Raw genomic sequence first — 18,675 nt, forward strand, 5'->3', positions numbered from 1 at the left:
TGAGGAAGGGTCACCGGACCTGAAACGTTAACTGTTTTTTCCTTCACAGATGCTACCAGACCTGCTGAGCTTTTCCAGCAACTTTGTTTTTGTTCCCGATTTACAGCATCCGCAGTTCTTTCAGTTTTTATATCAATAATGATAAGACTGGACCTCAGATGAAAGTGATAAATTGGGGGAAGGCCAATTACAACAGTATTAAGCAGGAACTGGAGAAATTAGATTGGGAGTGGCTGTTTGAGGTAAATCCACATCTGACATGTGGGAGTCTTTTAAAGGCCAGTTGATCAGAGTTCAGGACTAGTCTGTTCCTGTGAGTGTGAAAGATAAGAATGACAAGATTCGGGAACCTTGGATGACAAGGTATTGAAAGTTTAGTCAAAATGTAAAAGGAAGCATATGTAAGGTTTAGGAAACTGAAACCAGACAAGACCCTTGAGGAATATAAAGGGAGCAGGAAACAACTTAAACAAGGAATTACGAGAGCTAAAAGGGGCATGAAATGTCCTTGGCAAGCAGGGTTAAATAGAGTCCCAAGGCATTTTATACATAAATGAGGAGCAAGAGGGTAGCTTGGGAAAGGATAAGTTCACTCAATGATAAGGGAGGGAATTTATGTGTGCAGCCAAGGGAAATTGGTGATTATCTTTAATGAGCATTTTGCACCTGTATTTACCAAGGAGAACGACATGGATGACGGTAGATTAGGGAGGGGTATGTTGATATTAAGGAGGAAGAGGTGTTGGGTATCTTGCAAAACGATAATGTAGATAAGTCTCTAGGGCCTGATGGGATCTATCCCAAGATCCTGAAGGAGTCAAGGGAAGGGATTGCTGGGGCTTTGACAGAGATCTTCGTATCTACTTAGCGAGGTCCCAGAAGACTGGAGAATATCCAATGTTGTTCCTTTGTTTAAGGAAGGCAACAGGGATAATCCAGAAAATTGTAGGCCAGTGAACCTTACATCAGTGATAGAGAAATTATTGGAGAAGATCCTTAGGGACAGGATTTACTTGCATTTGGAAAAGAATGGACTTATAGTCAACACCGCTTTGTCTGGGACAGATCTTGTCTCACAAACTTGATTGAACTTTTTGAGGAAGTAATGAAGATGATTGATGAGGATAGGGTAGTGGATGTTGTCTACATGGACTTTATGACAGCATTTGACAAGGTCTTCATGGTAGGCTGGTCCAGAATTTAAGTCACATGGGATCCATGGTGAGTTGGTAAATGGCTTGGTCACAGAAGACAGAGGGTAGTTGTGGAGGAGTAATTTTTTCTGACTGGAAGTCTGTGACCAGTTGTGTTCCACGAGGATCAGGACTGGGACTTCTGTTGTTTAAATAAATGAATTGAAAGAAAATGCCAGTGATCAGATCAGTAAGTCTGCAGACGACACAAAAATTGATGGTGTTGTAGATAGTGAGGAAGGTTGTCAAAGGATACAGCAAGATATAGATCAGTTGGAAAGTTGATCAGATAAATGGCAGGTGGAACATAACGTAGACAAGTGTGTGGTGATGTATTTTGATTAGTCAAATGCAAGAGGAAAGTACCCAGTAAATAGCACAACCCTCAGGAGTAATGATATACAGAGGGATCTTAGTGTGCAAGGCCACTACTCCCTGAAAGTGGCAACACCAGTGAACAAGGTGGTTAAGAAGTCATACAGCGTACTTGCCTTCATTAGTCGGGACATTGAGTATAAAAGTTGGCAAGAGGTGTTGCATGACTTTAGTTTGGCCACATTTGGCGTATTGTGTAAAGTTCTGGTCACCACGCTGTAGGATGTGGAGGCTTTGGAGGGTGTGAAAAAGAGGTTTACCAGGATGTTGCCTGGATTGGAGGGTATTAGCTATAATGAGAAGTTGGACAAACTTGGATGTTTTCACTGAAGCATCAGAAGCTGAGGGTTGACCTGATAGAAGTTTATGAGAGGGATGGATAAGATGGATAGTCTGAGTCTTTTTGCCAGCATAGAAATGTCAAATACTATGGTCAATAGGTTTAAGGTGAGAGAGGCAAAGTTTAAAGAAGATGTGCAAGGAAAGTTTTTTTACACAGAGAACTTTACTGTGGTGGCTTGTGCCTGGAATATGTTGCCAGGGGAGGTTGTAGAAGCGGATACAAAAGCAATGTTTAGAGGCATTTAGACAAACACATGAACAGGCAGAGGATATAGAGATAAGGACCAAGTGCAGGCAGATCAAATTAGTTTAGCAAGGTATCATAGTTGGTGCAGGCATGGTGGGCAAAAGGGCCTGTTCCTGTGCTGTACTGTTCTATTATCATCCAAACAATTGGACAGTACTCCATCACGCTGCTGAATTGTACCTTATAGATGGTGGACAAACTTTGGAAAGTCAGGAGTTGTTATTCATCACAGAATTCCCTGCCACCAGTTGCTCTTGTCGCCTCCATATTAAAATGGCTGCCCCAGTTACAATGCTAATGCTGGGGACTCAGAGGTGGTAATGGCATTGTTGAATGTCAGACAGATGGCTAAATTAATTTTGTTTGGAGATGATCAATGTTTGGCATTTTCACACAAGTGTTACTTGCCACTTATCAGCCCAGGCTTGGATATTGTCCAAATCCTGCTGCCTATGCTCTGCTTCAGTATGTGAGAAGTCATGAATGGTATTGGTTCTCACTCTTCCTGCAATGAATCATCTCAATATTAATAATTCTCTTCATTCAATGGGAGGGAAATTAGGTGTGGCATCAGAGGTCACATTTGCTGGCTGGAGTCTGTGCTGTCACTCCTAGGGAAAGGTCACCCCAATCACATGCTGATCAGGCAGTAGCAAGTCCACCGGTAGGTCTGCCCAGGGAATCAAGATCCCAGGGCTGGAAATCTTATCCAGTAAGAACTGCCAGTCAATCAGAAACCGGACATGCGTGTGCTCAGTGGAACCAAGTAGGTGGTTGTGCTGCTAACAGATGATCAGATCCAGAGTCCCAAGATGACAGAGGAGCTATGGCAAAGTTGTAATGGAGGGGGGAGAGGTGTGTTCTCAACTTTGGAGGGTGGGGAGGTCACAGAGCAGAGGAGTGATTCTTGAAAGACACATCCCCCACGTGAAGTCCAGTCCCTCAGTCAAGCACTAATTACCTTTGAACAAGGGAATTCTTCCATCCCAAGGTGACAGGCTGCCTCCAAAGTAGCAGTATCAAGAATGCTATATCGACTGGCCCATCTGCATCTGGATTAATCCCAGAAATGAGGGGGCTGATGCCCTTAAGTGGTCCTTATTGGCCTTAATTGGTGCTGGGGAGCATGAGCTGAAAGCCATCCTGCTAATAACTTAATTCTGGTAGAAGCAAGGAGGTTTTGCATTGTTAATGCCCTGCCAAATAACTGTCCTTCTCATCTTCAAGCCTCCACTTCCAGGAACAGAAGATTCCATACAATGATGCTCCAATATTCCCTTTCTCCATTCCTATCAGAAGCAATTGCCCTAGTCACCATCGTCTATCATGCTTACTCTGTATCACAAACAAGCTGTCCAACCAACCAAGCTAACTGACTTGGCTGAGGTCACCATGAAAGACTCGTCTTGTCAATCTTTCCCCTTGGCTGAGGTGTGGTCACAACCACCTGTCGACCCTCTCTAATGAGACAGAAGCCTGACAGTCTGGTAAAACTATGGTAACTTTACCTCTACCATGCCATGGCAAAGCTGTCCCCTGGTCATATTCTGACAGTGTGCTGCTACCTGTTGTGGCTCTTTTTAAGTAACGGGATTTACAGGTGAATGTGGTGATATTATTCCCCTAGAATTAGACCTCACTCCCAAGAGTCCTAATTCCCCAATTTGCACTACTTTTGAGTGCAAGATAACGCTGGAAATGCTGAAGTTATCCTTTCTTCTGCATTCTATCCTGTGCTTTGTTCTTGTATTTTTCAATATTATGTTTTGGAATGTGGTTTACTCCCAGACACTGACTTTCCTACAAACCATATACAAATTAAAATAAACAGGATTGAAAAGAGATGACGGGAAGGGAACTCCCGATAGCTCAGGAGGTAATTAACCACAGAATAGCAAATCACATGGATTAGGAAGAGTCCAAGCTCTAACCACGGCCTGTCCTAAGTTAGTTAATCTCAGTTGAGATAGCCATGACAGTATTACATTTGACCTTCGTGTCCTGGGGCTAAGGAAGTGAAAATCAGCAAAGGCTCTCACTGCTGATTGCTAACCATTGATTTCTGCTGCTAAATGGATGTGTTAGTCTTGAAGGTTATCCTGGTTGTGATACCCTCTGTAGTCAAATAATCTGATGGCATATGTTGTCTTGCACATCATGAACTGTCATTAAGGCAAGATACTGAAAGACTGATTATTCCTATAAAAATATAAGCCTCAGTGGTTTAAATGGAGGAGTTGTATATTACTTTATTACAATATAAACTCACCCTTCGTGGAAGATGGGAATTCCAGGATGAAAGTTGCATGTCTCCAGATCACTATCTGGCCCTTGAAATGTCTGTGAAAGAAAAATGAACACAGAGAAGAACACAATGAAGTTAAGGATGTATGGCTAGCCCTGCATCTTCTCTTGGGTTAATATTTCAATGACCAATGATAGTTAGGCCCTAAGCTCTGGAACTGCATCCTTCAATTTCTTGGTACCAATTACCTCCCCATCTCTTCCTTCAAAACTCTCTTTAGTAACCTGCTTTATGAACCCTTTTTATGGTGCAATGACAAACTTGGTTTGATAATATTTCTGTGATATGTTAATACATTAAATGTTATTTTTACTTATTCATGGGATATGGGCATTGCTGACAAGACCAGTAATTATTGTCCTTTCCTAACTTCCCCTGAGAAGCTGGTGGAGAACCATCTTCTTGAATACAACTGACTGGCTTGTTAGGTCATTCTAGAGGGCAGCAAAGAGCTAACCACCTCGCTATGGGTCTTCAGTCACATACAGGCTGGAGTAGTCAGGAATAGCAGATTTACTCCCCTTAGGCCTCTGTAATACTCATTTCATAATATATTTGGGTGGCATGGTGGCTCAGTGGTTAGCACTACTGTCTTGCAGCGCCAGGGCCCTGGGTTCGATCCTACCCTCAGCCAGCTATGTAGAATTTGCACATTCTCCCCACGTCTGCATGGGTTTCCTCTCACAGTACACAGATGTGCAGGTTAGGTGGATTGGCCATTTGAAATTCAGAGCGATAGGGATAGGGTATGGGGGTAGGTCTGGGTGGAATGCTCTTCGGAGGGTTAGTGTGGATGCAATGGCCAAATGGCCTGCTTCCACACAGTAGGGATTTTATAACATAACCATTGTGCTACTGTTCCCATAGCATCTATAGCACTCAAGAAGGTGGTAAGAGGTAATGGCCATGAATGAGTAGATTGTAGATATATACTCAAGCAAATTCCAAGCATTTCACCACAAGAAAAAAAAACTGTTGGAAAAATAGTTGCCACCTGGGCTATCCATTGGGCCACTACCTCCGAAGCAGATGGCAGAGATCTGGTGACCAGGTTACTTAACTGTACTCTCAGTCAGGGAGAGTGGAGTGGGGAATAAGCCTTCATCAAAGGAGAGAAAAATGTGAAACAAAGTCTTCATGTTTATAAAAAGGAGTTAGACATTTTAACATACCTCCTTACAGCCAGCATGTTTACATGAAGTGCCCACTTTAAGTTCACTACTGGGTGCCTCCTCTGCAATAGGAAATAATATAGGTTCAATTTCATCATATGCTGTTTTAAGTTCTTATCAAAACTTACTGCCAATTTATCTTCAACATAGTCAATCTAGTCACCAAAAAGCGGTGGATCAATATCATGGATTTAATTTTATTAAGCAGTTTTGTGATATTGCCTTTTGGCCTGGATTAATAATATGTTTACAGAATGGAGTTACGAACACAAGAAAGGATGGAAATATGAAAATCCCTTTGGCGTTTCAAGTCCATTTCTTCTTAATAGCACATATACACAAACGAAGGACATTATGGACTTGCTTAATCACGCAAGGGAATATGGTATGTCTGCACAAGGTACTTCTTGATGTCCACCAAGATTTCAGAATATCCACCTTCATAGTCCGATTTTTAAAACTCTATTCTGAGCCAGTCTCGTCTATTAAATCTGAAGAAGTAAAAGTCTTAGTCACCATCAAACCCATCCTATACAGAGCCAACATTTGATTATTCTATCTTGGATTAAACTCCCACCTCACCTGCTGATCTACTTTAAGGAACACTGAATTTCTTTGGCTATGGGCCCAAATGTAAATTCAAGCATACTTATCAGCACTTTTGAAATCTCTGTCCCCTGCTCCAGCAGCACAGGAACTACGCTTCACTGGACCCAATGAGAGCAGAACTTTCAACAAAACATTCAAACCAATGCACCAGCAAAAAGTGCAAGGGCATCAATTGCATTAGAACATCTTTAGTTCCAAGTTCCTCCAAGCTACACATCATCCCGATCTGTTCATTCATTGTCATAGGATCAAAATACTGAACTCCTGACCTAGCAGCACCTTCACCACACAAACTTTAGTTCAAGAAGGCATCACCACCTTCTTCAGGTTAATTAAAGATGCACAATAAATGCTGGCCTTAGTAGCAATGTCTATACCCCAAGCATGAAATATTAAAAAAAACATGAATAGATTTACAGGCCTAGACTATAGTTCTGAGGCACAATCTATGCACGTTTTCAGGTCAGAGAAATCAAATAAATATTTTTGTGCCAGTTTCCTTCATGCAGGCAAAGATTGGTAGGTTGGAGGCTGCTTGGGCGGGGACATCTCCAGCACTGCTAGGCCATATCCAAGGAGGACATACATGTTTAGTGGGGAATAAAGGAGTTAGTGGTTGGACAATGGGTGGGATCACAATTGCTGTTTGCAGGGGTAGATGGGAAAAGGTGGGGCAGGAGGGAACACCTGTGGCCATGGTGTTCCATTCATAAGATGGTCCCAATCACTGCAGAATTTCTGATCATGGATGAGGGGGTATGGGGGTTGTTACGGTCCTTTAGGGGTGGTAGTTTCAAGTACAGCCAGGGATGTCGAATGGTAGCTATGGTTGCAGGTGGTGGTTAGGGGTCCAACAGTGGTTAATGGCAGCACAAAGGTGGAAGGGTGGGTTTTAGGGTCCTTGGAAAAACTCTCCTGTTCCTCCTGGCTTACAAGCTGTTCTATAAAAGCACTTACCTCATGGATTTAATCCTTCTCCCCTCCTTTCATTGCCAGCTTCCCAGAACTTGGGAAACTCAGTTGATATCAGTTTAAAAAAAAATGCAAATACTGCTAAATTGAAGGCATGCACCCTCATTATAATATTTAACTAATCAACCCACATCCCACTTGTGGCTTGGTTATCCCCACCCTCCTCTGGTAAAATTAAAGAGGTACAAATTGAGTTCCTGTTTCAGATGCTTAAATTTCAAATCTCCGACTTGGCTCCAACCTGTCCTTTTATTAAGCATGAAATTTCAGCCTTTAGAATCTGAATAAACTGGTTAATCAAGACCTCAATTTCACGATTCACATCTTTGTTATTAAATCCCTCCGTGGTCTCATCCTTTATGACTTAGGGATTCCTTCAACTCTTTGAGATTTCTGCATTCCTTTAATTCTGGTCTTCTCTTGAACAATCCCAATTTTATTCCATCCATTATTTGCGTCTGTAGCTTCTGCTGTTTAGGCCCTAAGATCTACAATTCCTCCCCTAAGCTTCTTCGACTCTCTTGCTTTCTTTCAATTATCCCTTTAAACCTAGCTTCATGATCCAGCTCTTTATCATTTTTAACGTCACTACACATGACTTTGTGTCAACTATTGGTTTATAATGTTCCTGTGAGACATTTTACTGTGTTAATGATGCAATTTAAATAAAATTTATTGTTTGCCGTTTTTTTGTGGTATTTACCTCTCGTTGTGCTTTTCTCCTGAGTAGCCTTGCTGAGCTTTTCCAGGGATTCCTGCAGTGACTTTGAGACTTTCTGAGGCAGTTTTACCATTGGTTCATCAGAGCTATCAAAATAAAGAAAAAAATGAACAAGAGCAACCCATCAGGCAGCTATTCAGATCTATATTGTTAATAGATTAATCCACACTATTCAAAGTTCATAGTCAGCAGCACCGCTCTCAGGGATAATATAGAAAAGGTTAGATGCAGATTACCACCCTCCAGCACCCATGTTAAATACTCTCAAGTTAAAAGCAGCATGGGTTAGAAGCAGAGTAAACCATGTATTGTCCAATCATATGATACAAGATTGCGAACGAAGCTTCTAATACTGTATCATCATGCACCAAATGCTTCATGTTTGGATAAAGCATACATTAGATATAGAGGAAAACTCCCTTGTGCTCCATCAATCACTTCCAGATTAGATTCAGGACCATAAGAACAGGAGTGAGGCAATTAGGCCCTTGAGCCCGTTTTGCCATTCAATGAGATCATGGCCGAGCTGTACAGCTGTCACTTCCCATACACCTTAATAACATTTGAAGAACAAAAATCTATCAATCTTAGATTTGCACTGTCCCAAAAACAGGCCTTACTAATCTCAGAAAAATGCTCCCATTTGCAACAATGTGGCAAACCCATTTTCTGAATAAGTATGTTTAAGCAAAAGAACAAGATAGATAATCTACTGCAAATACTTATCAAATTCATAATGATAAAATAAATACCTAAATCTATCAGTATATCTAAATTAGACTCGAAAATTAATGCCTCTTTCGGGGCGGAACTCAGACCGTTTGTAATACAGTTTTATTTCTTGTCATAATTTTGGCTTTTGAATAGGAGAGTCAAGCAGGCATTAGCTGGATTGTCTTTGTGATTCAATGCAATTACTGAGTAAACTGGCAGCCATGGTACCTTGGTCTGTCTTTCTTCATTGATTCTGCTGATTTGGGACCTTTGATGATGTACTCAGCATCAAACTGTGACTTTGAGTTTTCTGTCGGATCCTTGTTACGTGTAATTTCGGGGTTCAGAGGCTCTGGAGGCTTTACGTTGGAGTGCTGACCTTTTGTGCATCCCTGAGGCACAGCAAGAATACATCATCAAACCAATCACTTTCATCATTTCACTTCTAATCCCTAGATTATTGAGCTGTGTTGTTTGCATCACTTGCCTTTGCAGACAGTGAGATTGTATGTGGGGGGTGTAACCAAAATGGAGGACAGAGTTCATGGTCTGAAGTTGTTGAACTCAAATGTTGAGTCTAAAAGGCTGCAAAGTGACTAAGCAAAAGTGTGGTTGCTGTTCCTCCAGCATGCCTTGGGCTTCACTGAAGCATTCCAGCAAACCCACATCAGAAACGTTAGCACGAGAGAAAGACGGTGTATCGAAATGGCGAGAGACCAGAAGGTTAGGGTCATGTTTATGGACTGAGGGGAGGTGTTTCACAAAGCAGTCTTTGTTTGGTCTCCCAGTGCATAGGAGACTTCATTGTGAGCAGCAATCACACTGCAGTAGAGTCATAGAGCCATAAAGATATACAGCACAGCAACAGACCCCGTGGCGCAACTCGTCCAAATATTCTAAATTAATCTTGTCCCATTTGCCAGCATTTGACCAATTTCACTCTAAACCCTTCCTATTCAAATACCCATCCAGATCCATCTTAAATGTTGTAATTATACCAGCCTCCACCACCTCCATACAGTCCACATGAAAAAGTTGCCCCTTAGGTCCCTTTTAAATTTTTCCCCTCTCACCTTAAACCTATGCCCTCTATTTTTGGACTCACCTATCCATGCCCCTAATGTTGTTATGAACCTCTATAAGGTCACCCCTCAGTCTCCGACACTCCAGGGAAAATAGCCCCAGCCAATTCAGCCTCTCTCAATAGCTCAAACCCTCCAACCCTGGCAACATCCTTGTAAATCTTTCCTGAACCCTTTCAAGTTTTACAACATCTTTCCTATAGCAGTAAGGCAAGAATTGAATGCATTATTCCAAAAATGGCCTAACCAATGTCCTGTACAGCCGCAACACGACCTCCCAACTCCTATACTTAATGCACTGACCAACAAAGACAAGCATACCAAACTCCTTCTTCACTACTTGCAACGTCGCTTTGAAGGAACCTGCACCCCAAGGTCTCTTTGTTCAGCAACACACCCCAGGACCTTACCATTAAGTGTATGAGTCCTGCCCTGATTTGCCTTTCCAAAATGCAGCACCTCACATTTATCTAAATTATACTCCAACTGCCACTCCTCGACCCATTTGCACATATAAGGTCCCATTATACTCTGAGGTAACCTTCTTCGCTGTACAGTAGATTGAAAGAAGTTCCAGTCACCTTGTCTCAGTCCTACTCTTTCTCCGACCCAATTGTTTTTTCTAGCATATCAATGACTGTATTAGTGCTGCTTTCTACAATCGGCCAGAACTGGAAAAATTAAACAATTTTGCCTTTAATTATGTCTGAACTCATCTAGTCAACCTCTGACACTTCCTTTTCTTTCCTTGGCTTCTCTTGCTCCATTTTGTGGGATGGACTGTCTTCTAATTCTCATTTACAAACACACCAATTTCCACAGCTACCACAACTAAACTTCTTCACACCCTGCTTCCTGCAAAGATTCCATTTTATTCTCCCAGTTTCTCTATCTCCATCACATTTGTTTCAAAGATGTTACCAATTTTTATTTATTGTGTTGTGGGATTTGGGCGTCGCTGGCTGGCCAGCATTTATTGCTGGTCCCTAGTTGTCCTTGAGAAGCTGCCTTCTTGAACCGCTGCAGTCCATATGCTGTAGATATGCTGACAATGCCATTAGGGAGGGAGTTCCAGCATTTGACCTAGCAACAGTGAAAGAACAGCGATATATTTCCAGGTCAGGATTTTGAGGAACTTTTAAGGTGGTGTTCCCATGTACCTTCTGCCCTTGTCCTTCTAGGTGGAAGTGGTTGTCGGTTTGGAAGGTGCTGTGTAAGGATCTTTGGTGAATTTCTGCAGTGCATCTTGTAGATAGAACACACTGCTGCTACTCAGCATTGGTGGTGGAGGGAATGGATGCTTGTGGATGTGTTTGTAAGCAAGTGGGATGCTTTGTCCTGGATGGCGTCAGGCTTCTTGAACATTGTTGGAGCTGCACTCATCTGGGCAAGTGCAGAGTATTCCATCACAGTTCTGACTTCTGCCTTGTAGATGATGGACAGGCTTTTGGGGAATCAGGAGGTGAGTTACTCGCTGGAGTATTCCTTGCCTCTGACCTGCTTTTGCAGCCACTGTTTATGTGGTGAGTCCAGTTGAGATTTTGGTCAATTGTGGCGGTTTCAGTGGTGGTAACACCATTTAATGTCAACTGATGGTGGTTAATCTTTCATAACAACACTTCCAACATGTCTTCCTTTTTCGTCAATCGAAGTTTCCTCTCACTGTGTTGGTTATGACCCTCAACCATGTATGATGCATTTCCCACACTTCTCCAGTTACTGCCCCTTCCCCTCCCTCCCAGAACCAGGATTCCCCTTGTTGTCACTTATCATCTAACAGTCTTAGTATTCAAAGGATCATCCTCCACCCTTTCCGCGATCTCCAACATGATGCCAGCACTAAACACATCTTCCCCTCACTCCCTTCAACATTCTTAAGGGACTGTTCCTCTATAATATCCTGGATTACTCCTCCACCATCCCCAACACTGCATCCCCTTCCCACATCACCTTCCCAGTGACCACAGGAGATGCAACATCGCTTTTTAACTCATCCCTTGTCACTGTCAAGTCTCCATAGAAGCTCTGACCAAAGCAACCAAATTCCTTAAAATGGGAAGATATGAGAAGAGATAGGGAGAAAATCCGTAGACGTCTGGAGTGGGAGGTAAGGAACGGGGTGGCACCAAAAAGGCTTGTAATGCTGAAACTAGGCCCACCAGGAAGTAGTGAGACAAGTATCATGGCTTCTGGCCTTTTCATTTGTATTTTGTTCAACTGCAAAAGGAAACAAAATTGAAAACAATTATGCATATACTGTAATTCCCTCAGGCTTAGTACAGAGGTATAGCTTGTGCCCTTCACCACTGGGCACAAACCCTACCAAAGGAGATTCTGTGTGTTGGGGTGGGGGAGAACATCAGAGCCATTATAATACCATGGTTATGGTCACATCCACAAATAGGTCCCAATAGGCACATTCCACTTGAAGTCAGAGATGCAGGGGAGCAAACTTGACTCCATTAACTCATATATATTAAATAACTTGGTAATCTGACTTTATCTGAGATTCTGTATTAATGAGAATACTAAAGACTACTTACTTTGATTGCCAGAAATTCTGAGAAGTCGGTTGTCTTTTTCTTGCAGCAGGACCATCCCTGGGTGAAACAGGAAACCATTATAGTAAAAACTGAAAGAACTGTGGATGCTGTAAATCAAAAACAGAAGTTGCTGGAAAAGCTCAGCAGGTCTGGCAGCATCTGTGAAGAAACAATCAGAGTTAACGTTTCGGATCCAGTGACCCTTCCTCAGAACAGGGTCACCGGACCCGAAATGTTAACTCTGATTTTTTCTTCACAGATACTATCAGACCTGCTGAGCCATCATAGTATGTTTGCTTTCTTTCGGCACCAATTTGACAAGCAACAGGATTACAGGTTTTATTGCTGCTGGATTGGACAACAGCTAGAAGGACCTGAAGCCAATAGTACCAGCTTACTAGCATCACCTTAGCTACTGAACGCAGATGAGGTGATAATGGAAGAAAGTGAGAGACTCTCCCCAGGTTGATATGCTCCCCATTTCCTTCTTCCATCAAGAAGAAACATGATAGGAAGAAAGCAAAGACTTACATTTACATACTGTATTTACAACCTGCGGAGGTCTCAAAGGGATTCACAGCCAGTTAAGTGCTTTTGCAGTACATTCATTTGTTGTAATATAAGGAAGCAGGCAATTTGTCCCACAAACAATTAGATGATAAATGACAAATTATCTAGTGGTTTTAGTGACCTAGGTGTAACGATTATAACGAGGTCAGCCAGGTGGACCTCACAGAATATGAGTTCTCTGATTGGACCAGATTAACAGCCTCAATCAGGGAGTCTTGGCTGACAGATATAAACAGGAGTGTCGGGGTTTTGCTCACTCTGAGGAAGGTGGATCAGTGTTGAGACTCTCCACTTGTAAATAAAGGGTGACTTGGTGATGGGATACCAGCCTCTGTGGAGTTGTCCCAATGGCAATGAGAGTGGGATTAATGATGTGACCATGCAAAAGTGCCTAGTAGCTGAATTTCAACTGGAATTCAAACGGGCACTACAGCTGACTTTATCATTGGAAAATGTGGCAAGTGCAGCTTATGAGTTGCAGGGTATTCTGACGGAGGTGGACATCCTTGCCAGTCTGACGGAGCTTAGAGATCACCACTCGAGTGAAGGCAATGGCACAGCTTCACTCGGGACATATCCTGAACAGAAAGACTCTAGGGCAGCCCACAGCAAAACCCCAAAACAAAGTCAAGGCTCGGCCAAATGGCTAACATTTTCTTCAGGATCCCAGCCAGCAAACAATTGTACTTGCTGGTATGTGGACTCGAGACAGTAAAAGAGTCCCACTAAGCCTGAATTAAGTAACAGAGATCCTAAGCTGGTATCCAGGACAGTGCACATCCTGGAAAGGCTATCTACTTCTGGTTTAGAGCAGTTAAATTGTTTAGCAAGATCCAAATATGAACCAATCAAAATAAATGTCTGGTTAAATGGTCACCTGATTCTAATGAAAATCAATATTGGTGCAGCTGTTTCAGTGATCTCAGAACTAGTCTTCAACAAAATTTGTTCTGGGCTCTAAACCTTAAGTTTGTGCAAGACCACAGCTAGACTGAGAAGCTATACTGGGGGACCTTTACAGGTTAAGGGAACAACATTCTTTCCAGTCTCTTATGAGAAGCAGCTGGTTCAGTTACCACTGTTTGTAGTAAAGGGCTTAGGCCCAAGCTGTTTGGGCAAAATTGGTTGAGAAAGATTCACCTAGACTGGCTCAACATTTTTCAATTAGAAAATGGCTGCCTGAGTGAAGTCCTAGTTAAATACTCATAAGAAGGTCTGGGACTATCAAAGGAGCCAAGGCCATCTTGCACTTTGACCAGGAAGCAATTCCACAATTCTGCAAGGCCCGCCCAGTGCCACTTGCCTTACATGCAGAAGTACAGGCAGAAATTGGAAGGCTAGAAAGTGAAGGAATCCTCAAACTGTCCAGTTTGCAGAACAGGCATCACAGGTCGTACCAATTGTGAAGCTTAATGGGTCAGTTCACCTTTGGGGGGATTTTAAACAAACGGTAAACCACTTTTTGCAGCTGGATAAATAACCAATCCCTTTCATAGAGGATTTATACACAAAGCTGTTTGGTGGGGTGGGGTCTGTCCTTCACAAAGCTGAACACAAGCCATAAATACTTGCAATTGTGGTTAGATGAGGATTCCAAAAAGAAAGCTACAATTAAGATCCATAAGCGTTTGTACCAATATATGAGACTGCCTTTTGGGGTATCGTCAGCCTGTGCAATTATTTCAGCAGATAATGGAGAACATTTTACAATGTCTACCTCAGGTCAACATCTATCTAGATGACTTTCTAATAACCACGAAGACCAATAAGGAGTACTTAGAGAACTTGGGCATAGTCCTTAGACACTTCTCCCAGGCGGGCATATACATAAGGAAAGAAAAGTAGGTGTTCCAGGCACCCTAACTGACCGACTTGGGCTAAAGAGTCAACAAGACAGAGGTACAGCAATTGGAAGATAAACTGAGGTTGATCAAAGGTGCTCCAGCTCCCACGTCTGTACCAGAGCTTAGGTTTTTCCTTGGGTTGCTGAATTATTATGGAAAGTTATACATAACCTGGCCTCCATCCTAGCACCTTTGCATCAACTCTTAAAAAAGGGTCAGCCTTGGAAATAGTTGCATAGCCAAGCCATAACTTTCAGGGAAGTGAAGAAACAGTTATCATCCTCTAAGGAGTTGGCACAATATGGTCTCAACTGAGATCTGATACTGACATGCGATGCCTCCCTGTATGGCATCGGGGTAGTATTAGCACATAGGTAGCCTAATGGAGAGGTAGGCCCAATAGCGTATGCATCCAAGAATTTGGCTAATTTATTTTTCTATTCATTTGTAGGATGTGGGTGTCGCTGGCTGGCCAGCATTTCTTGCCCATCCCTAGTTGCCGTTGAGAAGGTGATGGTGAGCTGCCTTCTTGAACCACTGCAGTCCTTGCTGTGGGTTGACCCACAATGCCATTAGGGAGGACATTCCAGGATTTTGACCCAGTGACAGTGAAAGAATGGCGATATATTTCCAAGTCAGGATGGTGAGTGGCTTGGAGGGGAACTTGGAGGTGGTGGTGTTCCCATATAACTGCTGCCCTTGTCTTTCTAGATGGAAGTGGTTGTGGGTTTGGAAGATGCTGTCTGAGGATCTTTGGTGAATTTCTGCAGCACAAAGCGTAAATATGTCCAGATAGAGAAGGCATTTAATTTGTATATGCTTTGGTACCAAGAATCTCTAAAGTCTGCAGTAGGGATCATTGGACACACATGGTGGTAAATTCAAGAACAGAAAAGCAACATATTATTTAACTAGAAAGAGATTACAGAACTAAGAGGTACAGAGTAATCTGTGTGTGCTGGTATGTGAATCACAAAATTAACATACAGGTACAGGAAGTGATTAAGAAGAAAAATAGAATGTTGTCATTTTTGCAAGGGGAATAGAATATGGAAGTAAAGATGTTTTCCTCCAGTTATACAGAACATTGGTGGGGCCATATCTGGAGTACTTTACACAGTTTTGATTTCCTTACATTAGAAAGCTTGTAAATGCATTAGAAGGTGTTCGCAGAAAATTTATTTGATGAACACTTGGGATGGGGGTCTTACTTTGTGCAGGAAGGATAGACAAGCTGAACTATATTCATTTTAGTTCAGAAGTAGGACAAGTAATCTTATTGAAATATATAATATCCTGAGGGGACTTGACAGGTACATATTTCTTGTGGGGGGCAGACTAGAACTAGGGGACACAGTTTGAAAATACGGGGCTTCCCCCCTTTCATGGATCGTCTGTTTGAATTTCAAATTCTACATTCCCATCTACACCCGATAACTCTCGATTCCCCTGAATAATTCAGAGTAGTGGAACATAGTTTCATAACTGCAAATGCTCACCTGCAGGCTATTTGTATTACCAATGGAGTGGCATTGAAGGTGAAGCCATGAGCAATTCAAATGTTTGCTGAAAGATCAGGTTTTTTCTTAGTTCAGTCTTGGGACGTGAGAGTCGTTGCTGGGCCAGCATTTATTGCTGGTCCCTAATTGCTCTTGAGAAGGTGGAACCACTGCAGTCCACGTGTTGTCAATAAAAAACACCCTTAAAGAGGCGATTCCAGGATTTTGATCCAGTGACAATGAAGGAACAGTGACATATTTCCAAGTCAGGATGGTCCGTGGCTTGGAGGGGAACTTGCAGGTTATGGTGTTCCCATGTATCTGCTGCCCTTGTCCTTCTAGATGGAATTGGTTATGGATTTGGAAGGTGCTGTCTAAGGGTCTTCGGTGAATTTCTGCAGTGTATCTTGTAGATAGTACACACTGCTGCTACTGAGCATCAGTGGTGGATGGAGTGGATGCGTGCTGACATGGTGCCAATCAAGCGGGCTACTTTGTCCTGGAAGACGTCAAGCTTCTTGAGTGTTGTTGGAGCTGCACTCATCCAGGCAAGTGGGGAGTATTCCATCACACTCCTGACTTGTGCCTCGTAGATGGCAGACAGGCTTTGGGGAGTCAGGAGTTGAGTTACTCACCGCAGTATCCCTGGCCTGTGGCCTACTCTTGTAGCCACTATATTTATGTAGCAAGTCCAGTTGAGTTTCTGGTCAATGATATTGCCTGGCATTTGTGTGGCATAAATGTGTGTCACTTTCATCTCTAGAGGTTGGTTGAATGGTTTGATACTCGCAATATGACATGGCATGAAAGGTTAAAGAATGGGAAAATCATTTTGGAGGGTGAGTAAAGAAACAGGCCACAAAGTCAGATTAAGAAGCTGCATCCAGATCATACCCATTCTGATGCTATTCAAATCCCTCTTTTTTTCTCAAGTTAATTATTTCTGGAAATAGATTATGCATTTATACCTACCTTGAGTGCATCATGAAAGATTGGAACACCTGGGTGGTAACAGCAATCATCTGTTGGAGGAAGTATTGAAAGCTTATTTTGAACATATTTTAAATAAGAGCATGCAGTAGTGGAAAGGGAAGATCAGATTAAAATTGTGCAAAGTTCCCTGACACAGGCCATTAGGAGATGTACTTGCTCTTATTTTTTATCCCATTGTTCCCAGAGTAATGAAATGAAATGCATTAAACTCTCTCCTCAAACTCATTTCCTTCTTCCAATGGCTTTCCTCCTCCTTCTATAGACAATAGGCTTGGTCCAAAATTTGGCTTAATCAGATCTTTCGATTCACCTTGCCTCTTCTTCCAAACTCAGTTATGCTGTACATAATATGCATTGGTCCATCAAATTTATTTCTCAATTTAAGTAAATAAATTCTAGGAATACAACACCTTACAAACTCGGTAAAAAAGTTGGAACCTTTAAAAGGAATTGGTGAGCAGGTGGCAGGTGCAATTTAAGGCAGAGATTAAATATTTTAGCAGGAAAATGAAGAGAATATAGGCAATGAAAATGAACTCAAGGGTGTGATGAAGAGAAAGTTCAAGTACATGTAGATAAAGCCATAAAAAGCCATTGACACATAGGTTTGCAAACAAGGACTTAGAATAGCAAAGTTATGGTGCACTTCTAGGAGTTAGATTAGAAATTTTAACGAGTGCAAATTATCAGATAGTGTCAGGAATGAGGCTCCAGAATTAAAAGACAACATCTAAGACAGTGGACCAGAGAAAAGGTGAAGATCTTCACTAGAGACTTAATGAAGGCTTTTGAAAGGGTGACTAAGATTAGAGAAGTGGGATTCTTCTGGTGTGGAGGTAATGTCCATACTATGATCTGGGTAGTCTAGGTGCAAGTCCTGTCTCCTCCAGAGTTGTACAATAACATCTCTCAACAGGTTGATTGGGAAAATACCCAAGTGCAGAGTTATTCCTCCAGTGAGCAGTAGGAATCAGTGATAGGAGGTTATAAGTTTCAACTGGCACTGAAGTAATTAAGAGGAATGCATTGGTACAGAAAGTTGAGAAGGTATGGAGTGTGTTCGTTGGCAGAGTAAGGAGGGACAGTCAAATTTTCCAAGGGGAAGGTAGATAAATATTTGAAGCAGCTGCAGGCTAGGGCAGAGCATGGGGAATGGCCTTGCTTTTCTCTAATAAAGAGCCAAGGATGGGCTGATTCTCTGGTACTGGAAACTTGTGTGTTTTCACAGGCCAGTACAGTAGATGGCAATATATGTATTAGTGAGCCATTCAGACAGAACCAAGCAGTGTGATTTCGCAGGGGTAAGAGGGATAAAGATGCCGTCCTTTGTGAGCAAGATAAGTGCCCGATAGGAGAGTAAAATATCTTTGGTTACATGTGGAGGAAAAGAAGGCGTTACTCAGCAGAGAAAGGTTGGGAAGAAATATTCCAAAGCCCTGCCTTAATGGGACTAAACAAGCTTCTCAACCTAAAAAATAGTTACGTACAACAAGA

The 18,675-nt window shown here is 42.3% G+C and overlaps 2 protein-coding genes across 2 annotated transcripts in view; one reads left to right on the plus strand and one right to left on the minus strand.

The window, feature by feature from the left end:
* LOC109916610 (serine protease 23-like) overlaps positions 1 to 18,675 on the plus strand; it is a 98,789-nt gene that overhangs the window by 76,576 nt on the left and 3,538 nt on the right. The gene's annotated exons all lie outside the window — the stretch shown is intronic.
* The window catches only part of zgc:92429 (uncharacterized protein LOC445063 homolog), a 58,741-nt gene that overhangs the window by 13,868 nt on the left and 26,198 nt on the right, over positions 1 to 18,675 (minus strand). The window contains exons 2-7 of the mRNA XM_048604937.1: positions 17,161 to 17,210; positions 12,276 to 12,332; positions 8,879 to 9,042; positions 7,919 to 8,022; positions 5,635 to 5,696; positions 4,427 to 4,497 (exon numbers count right to left, since the gene is read on the minus strand). Of these exons, the coding sequence (XP_048460894.1) occupies positions 4,427 to 4,497; positions 5,635 to 5,696; positions 7,919 to 8,022; positions 8,879 to 9,042; positions 12,276 to 12,332; positions 17,161 to 17,210 (508 nt within the window). The remainder of the gene's footprint in view (positions 1 to 4,426; positions 4,498 to 5,634; positions 5,697 to 7,918; positions 8,023 to 8,878; positions 9,043 to 12,275; positions 12,333 to 17,160; positions 17,211 to 18,675) is intronic.

This window comes from Rhincodon typus, chromosome 14 (genome assembly GCF_021869965.1).
Source record: "Rhincodon typus isolate 14 chromosome 14, sRhiTyp1.1, whole genome shotgun sequence".
In the NCBI taxonomy this organism is placed as follows: Eukaryota; Metazoa; Chordata; class Chondrichthyes; order Orectolobiformes; family Rhincodontidae; genus Rhincodon; species Rhincodon typus.